The sequence below is a fragment of the Thunnus thynnus genome, chromosome 2 (assembly GCF_963924715.1).
Source record: "Thunnus thynnus chromosome 2, fThuThy2.1, whole genome shotgun sequence".
In the NCBI taxonomy this organism is placed as follows: Eukaryota; Metazoa; Chordata; class Actinopteri; order Scombriformes; family Scombridae; genus Thunnus; species Thunnus thynnus.
This window is the reverse complement of record NC_089518.1, coordinates 20,429,391-20,446,787: the sequence shown is the minus strand read 5'-3', so window position 1 is coordinate 20,446,787 and position 17,397 is coordinate 20,429,391. Positions and strand designations below refer to the sequence as shown.

Sequence of the window (17,397 nt, the reverse complement as noted above, 5' to 3'; positions counted from 1 at the left end):
TGTTGTTTGCAATGTGATGTTTGTTGTTATGATCTGTGCACTACCTCGATCATACATTGCCTTGTAACTGTTGTAAGTTCCATTTTATAATTAAAGTTTAAAAAAAGAAAAAGAGAAGTGGCCCACAAGTAATATTGCTTCATATCAGCTCATGACGGACCATTACTTCATAATGTAGTTCATCACATTTGATTTTGAAGAGGCTCAATGTGCTATAGTTCTGTTGATTTTTCTTTTATATTGGTCCTATGTCAGCATCAGGTTCCTTTATGAAATCCAAACAATACAACAAGACATTTGTAATGTTTTATTATGGCACACACAACATGTAACCATATTAATAGGGTATGTAATTATAAAGGAGAACAACTGGGGGTTTTTTTGGTGTGTATCAACATATTAGCATCAAGAGCATTATGGTAAGGAGTACGGAAAAAACCACAAAGTTTTTTTAGATCTGTGTAGACACTAAAAATTACATAAACTGTGGAGATGGCAATGTCCTAGTAAACTCCAACATGATCATTTAGTGTTCAGTGCATTTCTAGAGAGGAAAAATGAACAACCCCATTCAGGCTCATTCATTAATTGTGCGGATGTTACACCCCCGGCTGAGATGCAGGTCATTCAAAGCTTCAGAGCTGGGGGCTATGACGCTCTGACAGTGCATAACATATGAGTCAGTTCAAAAGTTACTTCGGTTTAACAGAGTTTCTCAACTTTGGTTGAAGGTGAAGGTGCAGACTGGGGATATTTATAATACTGATATATTCATATTTGTTAAATATTTTGTATAAAATAAATTGATTAGCTTTGAAACACATATTTCTATATAATCTATTTATCATGCTCTTCAAGTCAAGTTAATATGACAATGTGACAACTCTCTTATTGCTGGGTCCATTTATGAAATTATGAAAATACTGGGACCTAAAAACTGGGTCAAGAACAGAAGATGTTGAGAAACTCAGCTCTAACATAACAAAGACATGCGTGCGATACAGACAGAAAAGATAATTTTGTAATATCTTGATACAAAGGAACAGAGGAGAGAAACATGATTTGGCCCTTAAGATTTTTCAAAAGTGGAGATGTCTATGTGAAATGTCAGTCTGTCTTGGAATTAATTTGAATAAAAAATGTACCACTGTTATGAACTTACAGCCAGATCAAATGTGGGTTAATGGCAAAAGAGGGGAAAGAAGATAGTGGTAAAAGAGGAATGGCACCTGGACCTGCGGGGAGAAAGTGTTACTGGCCTTGCTGTTCAGTTTGCACACTGTTATATACTCACACGCACACACGCACACACACACACACACACACACACACTCAGTGTCCTTTCAAGCTCCTGCGTTTCTGTCCTTCATTTCAATTCTTCTTCAGGTTTACTTCTTTCAGATTAATGTGTAAATGTAATCGAACTGAAATACATGATTCAGGTGAAAAAGGTGTGACTTCAACATTATTGCTACATTGCATGTGTTGAAGCAGCAGCAGCTTCGGGTTTCAAGTGGCCTTAATTTTGTCAGAAAGAATGTAGCTGCCAGGAAACTCGTAACAGACAAAATATTAACCTTCATTTTTACTAATTAGACACAAAACATCTTATAGTCGCCCAAAAGAAACCACCTGACCTGATTAAAGGACATTTATAAAGGTAAGATCTAATATAAGGCTAAGGGAAAGCTTCCTTCGTCAAGAGACCTCTGTTGAACAAACATAAGAGCAGGCTGTACATAAGGCTGGGCAATAAGCAATATAGCAATATATATAATCATCTACTATTTTAATTATATCAGGGATTTTTTTTAATTTTCTGAAAAGTGTAAACTGCTGCAGCAATTACTAGACTTTATGACACTTCCTGTTTTGGGAAATGCATAATAAATTCCAGTTTGATTTCCTAATTAGACAACCTGTTTGTTTTTTTCAAACTATTTTTTTCCACATTATGCAGCTGCAGCTGTACACATGATATGTCAATAACTGTTGGAGAGTGAAAGTGCAAAGTAAAGTAAAATAAAGAATCATTCAAAAAGACAGAAAAGTGCAACAAGAAGCATGACAGTCATGTTAATGTGGACCCAGTCCTGTAGTAGGAGTTTTGGCAACACCAAGAAGCCACTGATACCTCAGATGAATGATGACTGACATATCTGAACCAAGATCACCTGACTGCAGCCAAACAGGCTCGACTGCTGGAGGAGGAGAGGGCGGTGTGGTCAGGTAACACTCAGACGGTAAGGCATTCTGGAAGAGGATTGTGCAGCCTCTGGCTCTGTCAGCTGTCCTTCATTTTCTCACTTTTATTGTTGTGTTAAAAAGCGAGTTTACAGTCACAAAACTTTGATTACTGTTGTGGCTGTTCAAAGGCCACGCCCAGCTTGTCATAGATCTCCTTCAGCAGCAGCAGAGCTGTATCCTCAGATTCCCTAGAAGACAGATCGAGAGGAGAGGACAATATTTATTCAAAGTTAAAATGAAAATCAGTCTGTTTAAAACCTCCTCTGAACAGATGTGTAGCACTCACCAGTAACACAGATGAGACTGGATAGCAAACAGGTATTCATTGAAGCTCTCAATGGGTTTTTCCTGAAGTACAAAGTCGATCCTTCGTCCTCCATTCAACATCCCCACTTTAATCTCTGGCTGCTCTGGCTGCTCCTCGGACACTGAGGGCTCTGCCTCCTCACACACTGCTGCAGGGACAAGGGAAAAAAAACGATGACGTTACATGCACAGACAACAAAACCAATAATGATTCCCAGCACCAGCTGTCTATTTTGACTCATCCTCTTTAATAAAATGAGAACAGGTCAGACAGTAGCTGCTTTCTGCAGCCAAAAACATTGAAGACAAAAGCATAGGGGTTTATGGAAAAAAAGAAGGTTAAATGCAAAACAGTGCAGTTATATTCATCTCTGCTCTGCAAGTAGATAAAACTCACACTACTTTACAACCCCATGTCCTTCATCAAACCCTCTTTGGAGTCAGTGGCTGAATGCAGTAAGAATAAACAATATAATATGATACGATAATAAAACAGTAATGGTTTGCTCATGTATGGTCTCAATATTAGATGTGATAGACTATTCTGACACATATTGCAGACATCGATTAAATCTGAATCATAATCAAGAATGAGACACTATCCAGACAGAGACTAGTCTGAGAGTAGTCACACCTCTAACAAAAAAATTTTAAGAAACAATCTGAGCAGGTTGTAACAGGTTTAAATGGTTTATTGTTGTGTGAGATGGCATAGCACCAAATCATGCTTTTATAGATAAGGAGTTGTTTACTGTAGGTGTGGATTGTAACTGATTGTTATTTAAAGATTTGATTACCGCTGATGTCATATGTAGCATGAATAGATGTCCACGATATCAACTTACCATAGAGTCAACTTTTTTGCTTTAACCTGTTAAATGTTTAGACACTCACTCTTAAGTGCAATTATGGTGTTACAGTAAGTAAATGTTAGTTAGGTGAGTCAGTTTTGTGATGATGAGTGAATGATGAGTCTTCTTGCTATGTTAAGAACACATTGATTTAAACCCTAAACTGCTGGCTGCTTCCTTCTTATATGTTATGCATTTCTCACAATCTACTAATGTATTTACTGGCTTGTAATTATGACATTATATGATAAAAATCTTACTCTCAAGTTACAATCTCCTATGTCCTAGAGACAACCATGTTTGGAATCTTGCAGAACTATAAAAAGGAGGTGAGGCAGACAAATGAAGGTCATAAATGTTGTGAAAGAAAAGTTGTTTCCCCTTCATGGAAAAGGTCAAAAACATATTGTGTAATATGTGCAACTGTACAGTCTGTCATGATAGCAGCTGCACTCCCCCCTATTTAATGAACTGACAATTAAATGCTTAAGGTTCTGCAGAAAAGGGCAGAACGTGTAGTTGCATGTTGTTACCATAAGTGACCTGCTCCTGACGAATGATTTACCTGCAGATAAAGTTCACGCCAGTTGCTGTCATTAAAAACCCCCCCCAACTGTGATCACCACTATTCATCTTGTCCTGTTTGTTTAGCTCGTACAAGAGTGTACCGTGGCCTGGATACTCGAGTGGCTTCTGAAGTTGATGTTCATTCAATGAGTTCAACCAATCACACCTAACAGCCTGAGAGGGGAGGACAGGCCTGAAGTTGAAGATTAGAAGTACAGCAGTAGTAGTGCAGTTAGGCATGAGGGAAGGAGAGGCAGAAGAGTAGCCAGAGCCTGCAGCAATAATGACATACATTACATAACGTTTGCTCTTTGTGAGGGAGTTAATGTGCCGAAGTAAACCACTGAGAAACAGATTTTATCAATACTGCAGGTAAAGCAGCATTTTTCTAAAATTACAAATAATGACCGTATTTCATATGGTTTCTTTTGTGTTAATAATAGAAACAAAAGGGTTCTTTTCCAGAATCAAACCAGTTAAATTGAATGTAACAGGTTGAATGAAAGACAGATTATCACAGGCTCGTAAGCTTTTACTAAATTGTGCAGGTTTACAGAGATTTCTCCAAGATAAGACCAAGAGATAATGAAGCAGTAATACGCTAGAATGAGTTATTTCACTTATTTTCTCCAGTCATTCTAGCCAAGTGACTATCCTGGCTTACCTTGGAAGTAATGCTTATGAAGGGCCCTGGGCCACTCCAGTATTTTAGTCCAAAAGTCAGCACTTTTCTCTCCCCTCTTAGCAGAAGCAGTGACTGCCGCTGAGGCTGAGGTTCAAGGTAAAGTGGTAAGGGGGTGAGGGAAGCAGGAGCAACCACCAGACAGACCAGAAGAGGGGAGGGGAGGATGGCGACATGCAGAGAGGGGTGAGAGGAGTGTGAGGAGACAGGGTTAGAAACACTCTTGTGCACACTCACGCACGCAGACATCATCCACAAATACACAAAGGTAAAATAAAAGTGCTCGGTCTACCCTGTGCCTCTTGAAGGTTTCTCTCTATTGTGGTTTCTCCTTCCTCCACTGGGGGCAGAGCAGCAACGGGTAGCCTGGCAAGGGACTGCCACGCCGTACGCAATGATCCCAATACGTTATTCTTCAAATCCATGCTCATACGGGTCAAGCTGTCCTTTAGTTCTAGGAGACAAAGAGACACAGGGATTATCAGTAAGCCTACTAAACCAAAGCTCATACCAGAATATTGTTCAACACAGACAAGGAGAGAATGACAAACAGTCATACCCAGGTGCATCCTCTTGCGGCCTTTATGGTGAGGGATTAGCATTGGCTCCAAGTCCACTTCTGAAACAATCATGGGCTCTATCCGATAAGCGACAGGGTCATACTACACAGCAATAAAAGGGGACAAGAAACCTAACTTTTAATAGATGACGTCTTTCATCATGTAACAGAGGATGTGCAGTGGATATTGCACATTTTAACTGTTCTCTTTAGCCTACGTGCATTTTTGTTGAGCGCACAGGTCAGACGCAACCAGCAGTGCCAAATACACAAAGTGGTGAAACTGCTACTTTTGTTTTTGTCTCATGACTCAGAACTGTGCTGTTGATGCATCTTTGTTTGAAAATGGGTTGAGCAATGTCAAACTGCAGTTTTAACCCTTTTTAGGGCTGAGTATGTGATGTGTGGGCCGATAGAGTAAATTTGTGACTGCCCACTACTCACCGGATGATAGATGTTGTAAAAACTCTTGCAGGTTGGGAAGGTGTAGTTGGGATCGATGCGTTTAAGCCCACGGACGGTCAGAAACATTCCAATGGGAGAGCCAAAAGCAAAAAAAGTCTGCGGCTGGAATGCCAACTGTGGGTAATCAATAGATACCTGTGGAGAGAGAACAGAGTGTGAAACACGTGCACTATTGTTCAAACATTTTATAATTTAGACACAGTTTTCATTCTAGGAGGGCAAGTAGGACATCTACACATTCATTCAGACAAATGAAAATGAGTCTCAATGTTGTTTGAGCACTAAAACAACTTTCATAACATGAAGACAACAGCCAGGGAGTATGTCAGCAGGTAAGGAGAGAGAGCAAGGAGCTGAACACACATGCAGGACTGAATGAGTACAGGCAGTGAGTGTGGTATTGGGTTGCACTTCATAGGATCAATGCGGTAGTCTCATTTATAGCTCAATGTGACTTTGCCATCGAAAAACCGTATTGCTCGTAAAATAGCAACTAATAAATCTGTTGCCTTGAGTTTTTCCTGACCAGACCAGACTGTATGTGAAGAGAAACTCTAGACACAGCGAGAAGAAAGAGAACAAGGGAGAAAGCCTGAGAGAACGGGGACACCATGTGTGACACACCTGTCCCTTGGCTATGCCTCCATTGGTCTGTCCAGGCAAGCAGGGGGGAAGGAGGAGAGAAGCAGGAAGGTGATACATTAAAGCTTTAAGCTACTGGTTCTCCCAAGCACGAGTAACCATGTCTGCGTGTGTGTGTGTGGTACCTGTCCGATGCCCACGTCGAAGTATTCATAGTCTACAGCGCTGGTGACAGACTGGGCTCTGTGGAACTGGGACTGCTGCATCGCCAGTCCTGAAGACTGGTTACCATCGTGATCACTGGCTAAAAAATCTTGAGGTTGAACTTGCAGCCCTGGTACCAGACGCATTGCTTTACAACCCTGTTTAGATTGAGAGTATACATGTTTTTTAATAATGGTACACAGACTGTAGATACAGTATATGGTTACCACTATCATTTGGAAAAAAAACAAAGCCCCCTGGTAAGACGAGGCGAGGGAATAAAAGCAGCCATTTGGAATATTGAAAAAAACATAAAAACACAACATATCAAATAGCAGACATAAGTCATCCAATCCACAGCAACGGTTGCTTAAACATACAATTATGGGAAAAAGAAGAAATGTTTCTAGTCATGTGAAATTTCAAAGTGCAACCAGATTATTGTGTTGCCTTAATATGAACAGTGGAGGCATATTAGTGCCAAGCTTTCCAGATATATTTTATCCAGACACAAAGTGGGCATGTAAAATGGGTCTGATGGTCGCTTTAAAGAGCTAGACCATATATTTTCCAAAGGAAATTCCAAAAACAATTAAAAAAGAGAGAGTCGTGTCTGACCTCTGGAAGCCATTTCCTCCTGACGTAGTTCAGGATCTTCTTCCGAGGTCCGAGAGGAATTCCTAAATCTTTGAGATCACTGTCTTGGCAAAGAGCCTAAAAGAAGAGAACCACAAGTTTTTCACTATGCATTATATTTGTATTTGTATGTGTGTTGTGTGTGTTTGCATGCATTACCAGTGATTCCAGGTCTAGGTTTTCTGCTTGTAGTTTAGACAGGTATTGCTGTAGGCCCAGTCTGGTCAACGTCTGCTCCAGTGTGTCACGGTTCAGACGGCAGGGCTCATCAGAGAGCACCTTAAACCCAAGGAGCAACAGAGTGGGAGGGAGATTTTTTTATTCTACATGTTGCAAAATCTGCACTCTTTTTGATCAGTTATTGATGAAGTTATCTTTTACTATGAATGCTAGCGTACCCCGTCTCTGGTGGATTCTAAACCAGTCCTCTGATTAGTCAGCATGTCAAACAAGATCAGTGAACCTGAGGAAGGAGAGACAAAGGAAAGGAGTTGAAATTCCGCATTTGAATGTTCCACTTGTTTGTGACTGTGTGTCTGAGCTTTTGTGTTTGCGCATCTCTAACCCAGGCTATGTCCCACGACTGAAATTGCCCCAGCGAACTCTGGGTGTCTCTGTTTAAAGAGAGCGTGCAGTCTGTTGATCTCTGAGGCTACGGTGTCAACTATGGTCTGGCAGTAGGTGGGGCTGTTATAGAAAAACAGGTCCAGCAGGGTGTCGTTGGTGAAATGTCTGAGCCTGCTGATGCTTGGCAGAGTGATCCTCTGGATGTCCCTGGAAAGTAGGGAATGAGGGAGGGAGATAATAAAGCAAGGGAAGCCAGAGTTTGACGTTTTTCTGCAAATAATAGAGACATAAATAGCACTGTATGACGGAGGAGTTTTGTTTTGTCCACTCTTTATCTCTCTCCATACTTACTCATCCACACCAGTGGCATCCCCATGCAAAGCGCTGTGCCAGTTGACTGGGAGGAACTCGACTCTGCCCACTTTGCCTTCCTGCTGAGCATGCTTATAATGAGAGGCCAGGAGGGACAGGGAAGCACTCCTGAAGTCATTCACTGGAGAGAGACACAAGACAATGAGTCATAAATATAAATAACACACATACATGCATATATACTTTTACACACATAAAAACACACACTTACCACACTGTATGATGGATCTGAAGCGCAAGTCACATGCAGGGCCGATGCCGTGGACCATAAAGACAAGGTGGTCCACCTTTTCTGGTTCACCTGGGAACACACACACAATTAGTATACGTCCAAAACTGTTGACATTGTAAAATAGGCTTATATTCCAGTATAACTCTTACTAGTACACCCACACACATACCATCTGGTATTTCTACAGGGATGTTGTCTACTCCCCTCTTGACTGTTCGAGGGCGAGTTTGCTCAGAGGGCGAGGAGACCCATTCATCCTGCAAACCGATTGGCTGATACTGCATTATCAACTGAGAAAGGAGGAGGGAAATGGAAGAAAAGACAAGGACACAATGTACCTGATTTAAATAAAAAGATATATACCCTCTAGAACTGTGATAGCTTTGTCATGTAGCTAATCAAAGTGTACATAGTGATATTTTAACAGCTGGCCTTACCTTGGGATTGTGTAAAATGACCGTCTCTCCTGTGGGAAACTCCAGCTTTCTCTTCCACTCGTCTAGAGTCACTGCTATCATATAAGCATCCTGAAAAATTGGAAGTTGGGAAGAAAAGGAACCAAAGGCCAACATATATGAAAAGAGTAATTGAGGAGCAAACAAAGTAAAAAAAAGAATGATGTCAGAAGCTGTGGGAATGAGCAGGGCAGTGGTAGAGGCTCAGACTACCTCTAGATTTTTGCCGAAGTCTTCAGGGTATGGCATGAACCTGGTGTCTTTATCTCCTTTGTAGAACCAGGTGCAGCGGCGGACTTCAGTGGGAGCTTGCTCCCAGTACACAGCGTAGCGCTTTCTCTCCTTGACATTTACATCATACCGCTCTCCATCAACAGCTACCACTACCTCCTCCTCCTTGTCTCCTAGTGCACAGTAAACACACGTTCATAAGTGGGTACAAACAAGGTTTATGAATATATCTTGAAAAACTATATTTTAAGCAAAGGTTCTATGAAGACAACATGGTACTCTAGTATTAAGATCTAGAAAGATTTTCAAAACAACACGTTGGACCTAACGATTCAGATATTTGTGTTAAATATAAGCAGGTATGTGTTTATGGGAATGCACAGTGATTCTGGAAGAAGGTTGTTGAGTGTATAGGACATGTAATTGTAAAGAAGTTAAATTTTATGCTACATTCTGTGCTCAGATTATATTGTTACTACGACTTTGGGCTTCTGCAGGTGGATAAGTTCACTCTCCTGGAAGAATATAGACATATCTGTAGATGGGATATCAGTTGAGCAAATCACTGAGGCCAAATTACTGGGTGTCAAATTAGATAATTTATTGTCTCGGTCTGATAAGATTGATATAACATAGTTTCCATGATGGGAAAGGGCATTGCAATTTATAGGAAATGTTCTGCATATGTTCCATCTTCTGTTATGATTGATGTTGTTCGGTCACCTGGGTGTATTCCAGAGAGCAGGTTTAGTGAAAACTCTGAGTTTGTTAACCCTGAGATGAGGGAAACTTTGGGTTTTCAGTTCCAGAAAAAGACCTCACTTAAACTCAGGATATGTTACCATGTTAACTAACTCTGTGAAGCTGACCTGATCGCTGGCAGGATTTCTTCAACAAACCCAGAGTTTATCTCTGTCTCCTCCCTCTTACACACTGTTTCATTCGCTCATTCATTCAGTCCGGTTTACTGTATGTCAGAATCAAAATCCTGGTTGGATATTAATTTGTTACTCAAAGACTATCTAACCCAACCCAGACTATCGTTACCCATTAATACAGCTTTGATGTCATTTCTTTGAAAAGCAGTTTTTGTTCTCACATTCAAATATTACACAGCGTCATGTCATCCTCAGCTCATTCACCATGCACACACTTAAACTCGGAGTGAACATACTAAGAGTTGATTGAACTGACTGACCAGCTGTTCTGGAACCGAAAACTCTTGAGTTTCCCATCTCGGGGTTAATCAACTCAAGCGTTCAGGGTTAGACTCGACGTTTGCTGAACCTGTTTTTGGAAATGGACCCCCTGGACTACTGCCCAGTTATTTGGTCATGTGCTGCTGAGAAATATCTAAAAAAAACTCCAAATTGCACAGAACAGAGCAAATAAAGTAATCCAAATCCAAATAAAGAATAAGAATAAGAACATACCCTCTAAAGGAATGTGGACAAAGGCACAAACAGCCTGTCTCGAGAGATAGTGTCAAACAGAAAGACAAGAACTGGCCTGTTTATGGAGACCTTATGTAGATTATTTTGGAAAGTCATACTTTTGAATAATTTTGAAATTAGTCAATGCCTTTAGTCAATTTTTATACCTCGGTTTTTGTAAAGATTAAACAAACCAGATATAACGCGTTGATTAATGAGCTTCAGAGGTATTGCTAGGCAGATTTTGGACAGACCCATGCTAGCCATTTCCCTGTTTCCAGTCTTTATGCTAAGCTAAGCTAACCGACTGCTAGCTTTAGCTTTATATTTATGAGACTGACAGCTGAGTGGTATCAATCTTCTTGCCTAACTATCTGCAAGAAAGAGAATATATGTATTTCCCAAAATGTGGAACTACCAAAATATCACTTTTAAATGATTTACAAAAGACATTCTCAGTTTTCACATGATCAATACCGCATTTTCAATTATAACTGTAAGTACAAATGTCATGGGTGTCAACACTTAGTTTATCTATACATCAAAACTGTATATCAACAGGAATGAAGCTCATCTGAAACCACCCAGAAAGTGAACTTCAACTTGTTAAACTTCTGGTAACAGTGAACATGTCCTGTCAACTGCTCTACTGGGCACCAAGCCAGTGTTGGCAACAGTAATGTTTTGTCATCCGTCTCCCAGCTGTTTATAGTGAACTCACTCTTTTCCTACATGTCACATGCCGACCCTCGTTACCCATTAATACACACTGTACATGTGCAATATATAGTATACGCATGCTTACCAGTGATGTAGGCATTCTCTAGTTTATCAGAGTCTTCTCTGCTGAAAGGAAGCCAGCAGGTGTTGTCATCAGCCCGTCGACAGAAGAACCAGTGAGGCCGTACTTCTTGGTAGGGAGCTGGGACAGACTCCATGTCAAGCATCTCGAAGGACGAAGTGGAAGAAGGAGAGGCCCCATCCACCACAGGCGACACCTGAGGGAAAAAATGCTAGCATGGTCAAACTGCTGAATCAACATTTCTTCTTCATGTCAGAAATACTGCTCAGTTCCTCGGTAGGAAACAAATGCCTGCTACAGTATATACACTATACACACCTGTTTTACTTCTTTAGCCTTCTTCTTTTTAACCGTTCAACTCTGTGGTTTATAAAGTAAGTTTGAGCTCAGTCTGTGTCCCTCCATTAAGCTCTTAACAAGGAACCTGAGACCATCAGACAGACCAACAGACAGTGGACGGGAAAGGATCAGGCCTCCTCTAAGCCAGACACACAAAGCCCAGTGTTATTCTCCTCTTCTACAAGCTGTGTCTTGTTTCCTTCTCTTTCAACAACCAACACAGCTACAGCTTGTAAACAACGTATCTACCCTGAATATTGCACAGTCACAAACAATGCTGCCAGTAATGCTTTTTTTCTAATCTACTGCTCCTGTTTTGGTCTATTGAAGCAGAGAGCCTGCCACTGCTTGACACAACAACAAACACCCACTTCACACACAGCTGCCAAATAAACAATCCAATTTGCAGCATAATGTGCACACAGGAGGTGTAGAGATTTACAGATAGATCATCGATAAACTGGAATGTGCATATAACATCCTTCCTCTGAATTTAATCTCGCTGGTCTCCTTGAAAGAAATACCTTCCCTTGTTTTTGGTTGTATGTCATGCAACACAAAAGTGCTTTCGGCAATAAACTGTCAGGAAAGTGATAAATAATACTCATCTGGCTAATAATGAGACACATAATGACAGTAGCCAAGGACAGTATGCTGTTTTGTTGTCTCCTGTGTCTCCAAAAACTTACTTTGTGTGAAAACTGTTTACAATGTGTGAAAACTGTGAAGAGGGACTGTATGTAACTTCTATCTACAGCCCCAACTACTCCTTCGCCAAGACACAAGCTCACCGTTTCATTTTGTCCTTCTGTCACTCTGTAAGTAAAGAATGCAGCAGCTATTTTTGTCTGGGAGGACAGGATCGCTAACAAATGCTTCACACTTTGTACTTTTTCATCTGTTAATGAGATTTACTGAGTTTAACAGAGCCTTGTTTGGGACACAATGCAATGAAGGATATGATGACTGTTCAGCATTTTGTCACTAGCTCATTTAACATCAAAAGTTGCACTTTCTAAAATGTATAATCACTTGAGAGGAGAGAATTGTAACTCCACAGAGTTGACTGCGTATTTCAATACTGTCTGGCATGGTTTTGAAATTGTGCTAGGCGTCATCGTTTGTTGCAAAGTCTTACTTCTATCAAATTTTCAGTGCCTGGTTGCCAGTTTTCAGTCCAAGACTAAAAAATAATCCTTATTGTAAACATTAAAAGTGTACTTTGATCCTAGGACTTGTGCCTACGCAGCCTTGTGCAGCTGATCAATGAGAAATGATGATAGGACAGAAAAAATCCTTAATGTAGATAACCCATTTACAGTGTAAATGATAATGATACCTTGAAGGCGTCTTTCTTATTAGCAAATCCATACTTAGAATACCATCTATTGTACTCTGTAAGAGCAGATTATCACCACGCCTCATCCCAAGCATACAATAAAGCACTGGGTGGATCTTTTTCTCTACATCTTCTTTTCCCCTTACCCTAACTTAAAACCTAACCCAACCCTAACTATTCATCGCTGTGATGCCTTTCCATAACCTAACCTAAGCCCTAACCCCAATCATGGAGGGCAGCGCTACAGGAAACAAACTTTAGACACAACAATGGAATTTATGCCCATACACAAGACCTCACATACACACTCACCTGATCCCCAGGTGTGTTCACTGGTGACACAGTCTGAGCAGGGCTGTCAAACAGGTCCTGGGCGTTGACGGTTGGGGCAGCCTGAGATAGACCCCCCTTCTCACCAGGACTGTGTGACATTTAGCTCAAGACCTGACCCCAACCCTCAGCTCTGACCTGAGGGGGGCAGGGGAGCCACACAAACACAATACCTGTAACAAACCAGATGCACACAGAAGGAGAGCAAGATGAGGCTGAGAGAGCATTACAACTATTACATATCACTGTGTTGCCTGTCAGACTTGCAGGGGACTGACTACTAGTAACACCTGCATCACTGAACTGTTGTTGACATTTGCTATACAGGATAGTAAGACACACAATATCAATATCACACTAGCTTACACCTTATTCTAACTCAGTGCTTTAATATTAACTAGTCACTAATAATAATAATAATAGTAATAAAATTTTATATAGCTCCTTTCATACAGGGGGTGTAGCTCAAAGTACAAATGTTGTGCAATAAAACCAAGCAGTCAAATGAATAACAAAAAAAGAGGCAGCAAATAGCAAGAACAGGTATGCTAAGAACAAGAATATGTGAGAGCTAGAAATAAAACAAAGGAAGAGTGACAGTGTAAAGCAATGTTGAATAGTAAGTCTTCAATTGTTTAAAAATGTTCACAGAGCTTGTATCTCTTATAGCCTTGGGTAGGGAATTCCATAGTTTTGGTGCATGGTTAAAAAGGCTGAGCCGAATTTCTTATTTGAGTGACAGTTTGTATTTAAAAAACCGGCAGCAGAGGATCTAAGAGGCTGTGAAGGATTATAAAACAACAAAGAATTAGTAATGTAGGCCGATCCCAAACCATTAACAGCCTTGTAAACAAATAAAAGAACTTTAAAATCAATCCTAAAAGGCACTGGGAGTCAGTGCAGGTTAGCAAAAACTGGGGTGTTATGTTCTCTCTTTTTTGTTCTAATTGAAAGCTTGGCAGCAGAGTTCTGAACTGATTGTAGTTTATCAATGGGTTTTTGTAAGATGGGTGAAAAGAGCGTTACAGTCATCTCATCTACTTGAAATAAACACATGAACAAGTTATTCGGCATCTTGTTGAGATAGGAACAGCTGTACCTTTGCAATATTTCTTAAATGAAAGAAAGCTGCTTTGGTCACCTTATTTATGTGGGATTTAACATTTAAGGGGATTTAACATAAGATAATGTTCAGACTTGTGACTTCTGATTTAACCTATGGGGCCAAACTGCCAAGCTTGGCGAGAACTAACTCTCTTTTTGTTTGCTGACCCAACTAATAAAATTTTTGTTTTCTCACCATTTAAATTTAAGAAAGTTGGTCTGCCTTCACTAGTTTAACAAACCAGTTGTTAAACAGCAAAGGGTTTGGTCATCACTTGGCTCCAACCAAATATAGAGCTGTGTGTCATCAGCATATCTGTGGAAATTAAGCTTATGTTCTCTGATAATATCACCTAAAGGAAGCATGTACAACGAAAAAAGCAGAGGATCAATTTGGTTTAAAACAACCCTTTCCAGTGTCTTACTCAAAACAGGATATTTGATATAGGCCTATAGTTATTTAAGACATCCGTATCTACGTTTGTATTCTCAACAGGGGTTTTATTGCCGCAATTCAGAGGGATTGTGGAAAACACCCACTTTCAAGAGACATGTTAATGATTTTTTTGACAGACTGAAGCATATAGTTAAAACATCTCTTAAAAAATGTAGTGGGGACTGGGTCAAGACAGCACGTGGAAAACTTACTTTCATTCACAAGCTTATATAGTTCTTGATCAGAAATAGTGATGCATTTCGACATGTTTGATGATTGATGACGATTGATGTTGTTATCAACATCTATGCCAATATCCGCTCTCATGGATCTAAATTTAATGTAAAAGAATACTGCAAATTTCTCACATGTAGTGGTGGGTATTTGGTCCAGGACGTTATTGACAGAGGCAGGATTGAGCAACATGTTACTAGTTGTGAACAGTGTTCTAGGATCATTGTAACTCTCTGCAATAATCATGGAGAAATTAGCTCATCTTGCGGAGCGTATGCCACTAATCCCAGCCCTCAATAGGTGTTGACAGCTAATGTAACGTTGTAAACAGTCAGGTTAGTGTGACAGCTAATCACAACATGCATGTGTTAGAAGTTATGATGATGTAAGTAACGTAGCACTAAATCATTTCTTGACATTATCTCGAAGGAGTTTATGGCGAAGGTTAACGGTTTATAATATTGGTGCAGCTGTTATAAATAAAGCAGCGAATACATCCTTGAGACCAACGGTTGAGGTTCATGCTAGCTCAGTTACGATGCCTGAACGGGACACTGGCGTTAAGTTCTCAGTTTTCACAGCCTGTTGGTGTTTTTGGACTAGTAACAGACAGTTGTTAATTTAAACTTACCGATAACTTCTCCTACAGTTAATGCAGAAGATTTGTACTCGTTGTTTAGCTCGCTCTGGATGGCTAGCTCAGCTAGCCGAGGACAGCCTCCTGTCAAACGCTGCCGGGTTAACGTGTTGTCGGAAATATGACTATTGAGAGATGAGCGTCCATGAATAACCGCCTAAAGACTAAATAAAGAGGTTAAAAAAAACCTACAGAGAGAGAGATACAGGGAGAGCTTTTTATGATGCCCGGGTAAAGTATGACGATTAGAAAGTGAACACACCGTTCAACGCAGCTGCAAAAATCATCACAATAAACTAGTATAAACCTGTATTTTCTTCCCGTCAACACTCCGCTGTTTCATAGCGTAATTAGCGTCTGTTGATCTTTAAATCGAAATAGTCTCCGAAAACATGACCTACTATGTAAAAGACCCAAAACTTCATACACGATGTTAAAATTTACGAGGAGCACGTAAAGGCAGCGAGAAACATCATAGCGTCAGCAGGTCACCGCCCCCCAAACATTGAGGTGACGTCATGAGTTTTGATCATTGTCATTCTGCAGTGAAAACGAAACTGTTTTGTACAATATAGTGGAGGGTAAACATGATGCATTTACTTCATAGTTATTGTTTACACATAAACTCAGTGCACTATTGTTATTTAGTTCGTTATAAGCTCAAATATATATATTTTTAAACAGTAACAGCCTACAGTTTGTGTCGATGGATATATGAGGATTTTTATCCGTGTTTTGCCATTACAATACATGCAGTTCAATGTCTAACAGATACAGGAGTTACCAGCTGAATACTTACATACAAATACAAATACTGTACATCCTTGACTTTCCTGTCTTTCAGCTAAGAAGCAATTGAAACCTGGTCCTAACATATTCAAGATGTGAGACAGGAATAGGGTGTCATGCATAATGGCATTCAAGCAATAACAATTAAGCTACCTGCTTAGCCTAACCCAGATATCTTAGTGATTAATTTGGACTGTGATATGTTTAGGTATGTGCAAAATGTCAATGTAGTAGGTGTAAGCCTCTTAACAATGAATGAGCAACTACATCATGAGACACTGAACACACCCATTTGTGGAAGGTTAATAAGGGACATGCTCACAGTTGTTCAAGTGTTTTAAAACAACATTCAGGTGCCCATATGAACACTGAAAGATGTTTTCCTCTCTGTAATCATTCCTCCTGTTTGTACTGGCTATGGAAATATCCCCTCTGAATATCATTTTGTTCAAAAATGCATTTAAAAGTTTATCTGAAGCTTATATGAGGCTTCAGCAGTCTGAATTAGTCATATCAAGTGGATATCTGTCACATTTACAGTCTTTTTAGCATCAAATTCCCTCTTTGTGTTTCCTTGGACACTATTTCCTTGTTGAGCTGCCGTGGAAGTATGGAGAATCTGCTCTGCACTTTTAACTTTACAGTTGTTGACACAGACACATGCTGAAATCAACCTGAAATCCATTTAAAAAACTGTAAATACTCAGTTATGATCCTATAAGAGGGTCAAAGAGTAGATTTTATTTCAATCTCTTCACAGTCTCTCTTGCTATTCATCCACAATTCAAAACCTACTACCGTACCAATGTTTTCCATAATTCCAACCGCCTTGTTTACTTCTCCTTTTTCCATACTCTCAATTTGGCCTCTTGATTTGTTTTAACCTTTGCCACTCCCCCTCCACCATCACTAACACTGTGCGTTATGAAGGGATCTTCTAATGGTCAGTATGAACAAGAGGAATGATTATAGCAAGAAAAACCTATTTCAGTGTTCAT

General features: G+C 40.1%; 1 protein-coding gene across 2 annotated transcripts; it reads right to left on the bottom strand.

Moving 5' to 3' along the window:
* Positions 1 to 294: 294 nt before the first annotated feature.
* ddhd2 (DDHD domain containing 2) lies at positions 295 to 15,745 on the bottom strand. 2 transcript variants are annotated; one of them, XM_067609013.1, is made up of 19 exons: positions 15,605 to 15,745; positions 13,182 to 13,372; positions 11,195 to 11,387; positions 8,939 to 9,129; positions 8,708 to 8,797; positions 8,440 to 8,560; positions 8,250 to 8,339; positions 8,018 to 8,159; positions 7,665 to 7,873; positions 7,498 to 7,562; positions 7,259 to 7,378; positions 7,082 to 7,177; positions 6,445 to 6,621; positions 5,657 to 5,812; positions 5,213 to 5,315; positions 4,946 to 5,107; positions 4,636 to 4,740; positions 2,534 to 2,702; positions 295 to 2,435 (listed from the first exon to the last, which is right to left on the bottom strand). In XM_067609013.1, the coding sequence occupies exons 2-19, from the start codon at positions 13,299 to 13,301 to the stop codon at positions 2,354 to 2,356; spliced, it is 2,391 nt and encodes a 796-aa protein (XP_067465114.1). In that variant the 5' UTR covers positions 13,302 to 13,372; positions 15,605 to 15,745; the 3' UTR covers positions 295 to 2,353. The 2 variants fall into 2 exon arrangements, with proteins under 2 accessions (XP_067465114.1, XP_067465122.1); XM_067609021.1 differs by lacking the exon at positions 4,636 to 4,740.
* Between the last annotated feature and the right edge of the window lie 1,652 nt (positions 15,746 to 17,397).

What these genes read in the sequence shown, in the direction of transcription:
- ddhd2 (XM_067609013.1), bottom strand. Translation starts at nt 13,301, where the DNA reads ATGTCACACAGTCCTGGTGAGAAGGGGGGTCTATCTCAGGCTGCCCCA. An exon ending in CCCTGTAGAAATACCAGATG is followed by an intron (nt 8,340 to 8,439) that starts GTATGTGTGTGG and finishes GTGTGTTCCCAG; the next exon opens with GTGAACCAGAAAAGGTGGAC. An exon ending in CAGATCCATCATACAGTGTG is followed by an intron (nt 8,160 to 8,249) that starts GTAAGTGTGTGT and finishes GTCTCTCTCCAG; the next exon opens with TGAATGACTTCAGGAGTGCT.